The sequence below is a fragment of the Plectrocnemia conspersa genome, unplaced genomic scaffold (genome assembly GCF_051122295.1).
Source record: "Plectrocnemia conspersa isolate PC_06_02 unplaced genomic scaffold, ASM5112229v1 ptg000011l, whole genome shotgun sequence".
NCBI classification, from domain to species: domain Eukaryota; kingdom Metazoa; phylum Arthropoda; class Insecta; order Trichoptera; family Polycentropodidae; genus Plectrocnemia; species Plectrocnemia conspersa.
Window position 1 is genome coordinate 15,368,550 of NW_028277175.1, and position 8,039 is coordinate 15,376,588.

At 24.5% G+C, this 8,039-nt stretch overlaps 1 protein-coding gene across 1 annotated transcript; it reads right to left on the reverse strand.

The window, feature by feature from the left end:
* Window positions 1-3,378: 3,378 nt before the first annotated feature.
* Window positions 3,379-4,347, reverse strand: LOC148229650 (uncharacterized). Its single transcript, XM_088197318.1, has 3 exons — window positions 4,141-4,347; window positions 3,960-4,071; window positions 3,379-3,890 (listed from the first exon to the last, which is right to left on the reverse strand). Exons 1-3 carry the CDS (start codon window positions 4,345-4,347, stop codon window positions 3,379-3,381), a joined length of 831 nt encoding a protein of 276 aa, XP_088053444.1.
* Between the last annotated feature and the right edge of the window lie 3,692 nt (window positions 4,348-8,039).

The following is an 8,039-nucleotide window of genomic DNA, read 5'->3' on the forward strand; positions in this document are numbered from 1 at the left end:
CGATCTAAATTTTCAGATCTAAGGGAGAAGCAAAGAAATAACAAAAAATTAACAACAGCACTGGCTAAATTATATAAATGTAACGTTTTTATAGATTGTATTATTGGTAATTTTACAACTGATTTAATGCAGAAAAATAAATAAATAATTCAATCAGTTTCATGTGGTTATTCCTAAGATAAAATCTAGAAAAAACAGCATCGAATCTATCCTGAAAATATTTTTTAAAATATGTTATTTCAGTAAAATAATATCAGGATACATTTTCACCAGTAGATATATATTTTTACCAGTGAAAATATAAATTATCTGGCAGGTGCTAGTAAAATTATATGATTTCAACTTTTCTATATGTAGTAATATATATATTTATATACTTATCATTATTTATTTACGCCTGATGTATAAATGTTACAGTGAATGTGTATTTTTTGGTAAACTAATACTTTCACTTGTAAAGTCCAACCAGTATATATATATTTCTACTAGCGAAAATATAATTAAACTGATGGGCGCTAAAATGCTGCTCTAAAATGTCTATGAACCTCAATTTGACAGTTGCGAAACGTCCATTTGCTGTCAAACCCAAACCTAACCCAATGAAAGTTCTAAAACTAATTGTAGTTAATAATCAAGTCAAAATACAAACTAAGCCAACTCATCTCTCAGGGGAAAATAAGCGGAAGTATAAGTACATATAGACATCATATCTTATATATTGTTCCATATATAAGATGTGATGTCTATTGATGTTCAGTTTGTCTGCATTTTGATATTACACTATGTTTTAGAAATATGATAGCTATCCTTACTGATATTACTATGAGCTTCTAATATAGTAGAGCTGATCAAAGTATATTCAAACCGAATTTTAGTCAATTGTAGAGCTCAAAAACAATTATCACTTCTCAGAAGGCAAAAATTCACGTCAAAAGCAATAAAATCGTGTCGGCGCGACTCCCATTGCACAATATGATATAAAATTCAATTATTTTAATATATTACATGTGAGGAACAAAAAATATTAAAATATTTATTAAATAAATTAAGCCAACTTAATAACCCATTAACCAAATATTTTTTGTGCTACTCGCGTTAACCGAATTATATTAATTAACTTAATTATAGAGTATTTCTTTTAATTAAAAAATTGTTTTTATGCGAAGATAATTAAATTATTATTAAAACGGAATTATGTTCTCAATCACATAAATAAATTCACAATTTCTAACCAAATAATATATTCGAATAGCATAGCCCTATTTTTGTTATAATTTGATCTGAAATGCACAATGTGCGACTTTCTTCCGATAAAAAAGTTACTATTTAATTGATTTTTTTATTAAATATTACTATTTATTAGTTTTTGAAGAAAATATTAAATTTTGAAGCTAAATTTGTATGTAATATAAAATAGTAAAACGTATATTTACAATGCAATTTAGTTTTTTTTATTGACAAGGTTACCAACATAAAGTGCTAGTGATTGCAATGATTATTTTTTAAAAGCAACAAAGAGATGTTTTGCAAGCTGTATGTGATTTGTAAAAAAATCACACAAACAACACATTGATTTATTTTTATTAACTAATTTGAAGAAATAGGGTCATCGATTCCGTTAAAGTACATACAAGAAAACCCATTCTCTAAGACCGATTTCTCTTTTAATATGCTGTAAATGATCATATTTTGATTTATTAACATTGACCTTGAATAGACGTGGCCACCAAACTACGTACGCGTAAATTGTTTCACGTTAATATTAACAACCAGAATGACGCGTTTTTTTGGAATGTCTAATGGAGTTTTACATTAGAATTATGACTTTTGAATGATATTTGTGCTAGTGGCACAACCTTTTTATACTAATACAGGAAAATAAAGCAATAACGTTTAAAAAATATTGCTATTGAATTGTAGTGAAAGTTATTTTAAAACTCAATAAAACTATGTATTTTATGACATTGTTATATTTGACAGCCAGTAAAATTAACAATATATGTATGCTTTATCCCAGGCGGTTTGTTTTAATTTGATGGATTCCATGTAAGAGTTTACTATATGACTTAAAATAATTCCTCGATTATAGTTAATATTTTATTTAAAAATATAAGTTAAAATCAATAAAACATATTTAGATTGGTATTGTTCAACTAATATTTAATTTATGACAGCAATTATTATTTAAGTATTTTTCGGAAAGTTTTGTAATTTAATTCACAATTATGTGGCTCCATTACCGATGCAAAACTGAACGCAAGACGATAATTATGTATAGCAACTAGAACGTGAATCTTTACATTGCAGTTAATTTATTAATACAATGTTGCAGTATTTTTGATTAAATTAGAAATAATAATATTTTTTGATGTTAAAAGTTAATTTAATTAACTGCAATTTACTATTAATATATACATATATATCTATTATCAACTTTCGTTTTTACAAATCGATATAATAGGACAATATTTTTTGGTGTGTGAGGATTTTCAATTCAAAGAAATTTAAAAAAAAAATTTTTTTTCAACCTTTACTTTATTATAATTATAATATGTATAAGAATGTCATAGAATTTTAAATTATTTTTCTGATGTCAAAAATTGAATTTAAAGAAATTTATTAATTTATACAATAACTTATGATATTGCAGAAATCTTGTGATTGTACATACTAATAATAATTTTTTAATACGATTATTACCTCTTCTGCTAATTGCAGAATCATATATCAGATAGTAAAATATGTAAATCGATATAGCTAAAAATATAATATATATACAGCTTAAATTGTTTGTTTTTAATACTATTTTTATAATTAATAAATATAAATTTTGTAATACAGATAATAATTTGATAATAATTTGTAATACAAATCATTTATTTATTAATTTTACAATTGTATTGCATTGAATTTTTATATTAATTATTGGTACAAGTAATATAATACATTTTTAACAATAACTATCAACTTTATAAAAATAATTACTAGAGACATCTATTTATAAAAAATGTTTTGTTTGATAGTAGAAATGGTTTGAGTATTAACTAAATTAAAATTATAGCAGAGAAAATTAAATACCTTTAATTAAGATTAGAAGTAATTGATACTAAAAATTAATAAATATGCTATTATGCATAAAACTATTTTATTAAATAACATACTATTATATAAGTACATATATGTTTAATTAAATATTATTATTCATTATATTATTTACAAAGACTAGAAGTTTTATGACTTAATATAAAATGCATTAAATTAAAATGATATTCCTCGAACATCACAGTTAATTAAGCTCAACGCAATTTTAAACATAAATATTTTATAAGATAAAACTATGAACTTTTCACTTTTGGATATTGGGTAATCACTTTTAATTTAATGCAAATTTGATTTTCCGCAATGCATACTTAAATCGTTCGGCACCATTTCACTCAAAACAGGATCACTGTTCCTCTCGTTAATTTTCTGGTACATCTCATCTTTTCCTCCGTGCGAAGTCAGATCTATCTCAGCATCACTATCATCAGAAGAGTGGTCTTGATCTTGTCTGGCTCTTTCGTCTTGATAAGATTCTGACGAAGTCGGACAAGGGCAAAGTTTGGGCACCACCAAACTCAGATCGGTTGGACTGGTGCGATTTTCTCTGGATCTTGCTAGCATACCATTGAAAGAGAAATTTGGAATCAAATGAGAAGTTTCTTGCTGTCTGGATTGATTATTTGCCATTTCATTTTCGTATATGGATTTTTGCGGCGATGAAACTTGCGGATAGTTTTCCCTCGGCATCGATGGAGAGTTTGGACCCATGGAAGATGACGCTGAAAGTTCTTCATTGCTATGCTTTTCAGTTGATATGGATTCTGGAGAGTTTATATGTCCTGGACGACCTAAAAATAAAGTACGTGTAAGAATATGTTCATATTTTATTATGTATTGTATTGTATTGTATTACTCACCCATTAGCATAGGAGGACTCGTAAGACCCAAACACCTCATTCTCCAAGCGTCTTGTAATAATTGCAATCGAGCTTGTTTCCTCCATTTAGCTCGTCTATTTTGAAACCAGACCTTTATAAAACAAAATTATATTATATAAACGTAAAAAAGTTCGCTTTATATTTTTTTAGAAAATCCTACCTGGACTCTAGCCTCTGACAGACTTATCCTCAAAGCGACTTCTTCTCTCAAGAACACGTCAGGATAGTGAGTCTTGTGGAAAAGTGCTTCTAACTCGTGTAACTGTTGTGGTGTAAAAGTGGTTCGATTTCGTCTTTGTCGTCTTCTTCCGAACATGTATTCCGTTAGGAGTTCTCCGGGAAGAGGCGAAAGAAACGGTCCGGCCATTTTTACGAAAAAGTTATAAGGTAGCGTTGTCTGTACCGTTGCGAGTATTGGTCCAGACTCTCCTACGGGAACAGACTGAGGCTGGATTGCGAAACCATAACATATAATCCTGAAAGCTCCGCCCATGATGTTATCCTATTGGTCGCGAGGGAAATCGGCGGGGGAATTTTCACCAATTGCGAGCTCTAGGAGGTCAGACAATACAAGGGTGAGTTTTTCCATAGGAAAATTATAATTCGTTTAGGGTGGAGCCGCTCACGCCGGAGATATAATTGAATGCTATTGGAAAGGAATAAACTGTTACATTAATGAAAACATTAATAATTATATACTATAATAATAAAAAGCTACTGATTATATTAATTTAGAATATTACTATCAATTAATCAGAATATAATAATTTAAAAATGTACAGTGAATTATATAAATAATTATAAATTTTATAACGATCATGACAGTATCTCTCAAATATGACTGATTTTTTAAATATTATTTTAATATTTGTTGTACAAAATCAATTAGTTGTTCTTGAAACTCTGTTCAAGCGTTGATTATATTCAGAATAAACTATTTGCATACCTAATTACTAAGAACTTCCAAAACCAATTTATAAAAACACTGCTTAAAATTCATCCTATAATATTGTTGTATTTTATAAAATCTGATAGTATGTTATTATATTATTTAATTATTTGTAGGTTTTATTAGAAATATATTAAAATTTTTATATTAATTTATACACAAATGTATGTAGACGTTTAAAATTTTTATTAAAATATAAATTATTTCTATAACTACACTACGTTACACATGAGGTTTATTATATAAATTTACCTGTAATTCTATTTTGTTTTATTACAAATTAGGCTATCAATTGTCGTATTATAGCGGTCAACTAATATCACAAAATATAATATAATACTAAAAGGAAAAACAGCTTAATATTTCAATATTTAATAGTTGTTAAAAACACCTAATTTTATTAATTGTTAATGTAAACATAAAAATAGTATACAATAACAGTAGACATGAAAATAAAAAAGAAGTAGTGTATAAAAACACTAATATATATATTTATATAATTTTCTTTAGAAATTTGTGAAATTAAATTTGCTATATGTATATATTTTTAATGATAAAAAGTATTTATTATAAATTTTCTTAAGGAAAGTCTTTTTCATTTAATATTTATAACGATTAAAACGAAGGAAATATAATGATTCATATAAAACGTATACTTATATGTATCTAACTATAATTAACTAGTACTATTCAAAGTTAAAGTTGAATAGGACTAAGATTTACTTGTTGAACTTGTGCTAAATGATCTAAGTAACATTATTATAAACCAGACTGCAAACTTTCATGGAAATTGATGGGGTAGCTTTTGTGATATCGCGGACACATTTTGTTACATAGACACTGATAACTACCCCAACAATATTTGACAGTGTAAAATTTTTGACAATTTGAATACTACGTATTCAAAAGTTGTTGATATAAACAATGTTATCGATCGATGAGTGTTTTGAAGTTTGTTCAATAGCCCCACAATGAGAGACAAACAATGCTCTTCGTTGATTAATTAAAACTCGTTGCTTTGCCGCCAAAGGGGTGGCACCGAGGGGGTGAAAGATGTTGATTACATCCACAGTACCGCAATTTAACGTTTACCATCACACATGTGGCACAAAAAACTGTACATTTATATATGTATATGTCATTTGGGATGCAAATAATATAATTATATATAAGATAATAAAATTTGTAAAGGTCATACATTAGTCATTAAAGAATAAAATGTATAGCTTATGTAATTTGATTAGTTATGTGGATGTATGAAGGTGGTTAAATTTGATATAATTAACATTTTTAAGGAATTTATATTCCAAAAAAACATGGACTTTTAATTATTTTCGTGCCCATAATTTATTAATGATTTAAGATTATATCTACATTTATGAATAATTGTACACTTAAAAATATACATTAAAAAAATAATCAAAAATATGCAATAAATTAGAAAGCTCTTTAGCTTATTATTTTAACTTAATTTGTATCGACACTAATACTTATTTTGTCAGATAATAAGTGATTAATAGTATAGACTACATGGAAAACTATTATTTTTAATATTTTTTCTTGAATAATTGCATAGTTATATTTTACAGTGATAGATATTGTATTGTGGATGTTTTGTATATATAGAATAGATAATATTTTTTAATCAACGAAATAATTAATGACGAACTTTCAAACGAGAAAATTGTCGTGCGGATTTTCATTATGGTTATGTACAATTGGGATTAATTAAAAAAGCGGGACAAAAGTACGAAACTCATAATCCGCCGTTGCGAATCTTGTTTAAGGTTCTTTCCCTTTTGAAATCTGCTATTATTTTTGTTTTGTCTCTTCACAAAAACAAGGTTTTTTAATCACGGTGGTGAGGCGAATATCACATTGGAAGTTTGCGACGAACGATCTCCTCGTTGAGAGAAAAATAGCAAAGTATCACTAAGAAACATATTTTTTAATTAAATGTAATTTTATAAACATTTTGTAGGTTAATTTCCTTATATGCTTACTCTATATTAATAGGCTAAAAAAAAGTAAATAATATTTTGCGAAGCTTTTAGGCCATTAAAAAAAATCTATTTAATCGCGTCTTTTAATAAGCAACATAGTATGGTACTTTTAGTAGTAAGAAATACTACAAAATACTGCATTTTGATAATATTTTATGAATTGTTAGTGCTACAAAAAAATAATAATCTAATCAACTTGTTTTGTTTTAAGATTTATTTACACATATATTTTCATTTCAATGTTATAGAAGTTTTGAGAAAGTAAAATATTGTTTCTCGTGACTGATAAGAATTGTTAAATAATATTAAACTAAAACATTTAAACATATCATATAACATATTTATATATATATATATATATATATATATATATATATATATATATATATATATATATATATATATATATATATATATATATATATATATATATATATATATATATATATATATATATATATATATATATATATATATATATATATATATATATATATATATATATATATATATATATATATATATATATATATATATATATATATATATATATATATATATATATATATATATATATATATATATATATATATATATATATATATATATATATATATATATATATATATATATATATATATATATATATATATATATATATATATGTATATATATATGTATATATATATGTATATATATATATATATATATATATATATATATATATATATATATATATATATATATATATATATATATATATATATATATATATATATATATATATATATATATATATATATATATATATATATATATATATATATATATATATATATATATATATATATATATATATATATATATATATATATATATATATATATATATATATATATATATATATATATATATATATATATATATATATATATATATATATATATATATATAATTTAGCATTATATGATTCCAGTATCAAATGGTATAATTGATGTTTTATCGTAATTTAAACTGATGTACAATATTTTGTAACTTAATAATTAATTTAATATATTTTTATTTACAAGAAAAATAATGAGACGACTCAATTAACTAGTCGTGTGA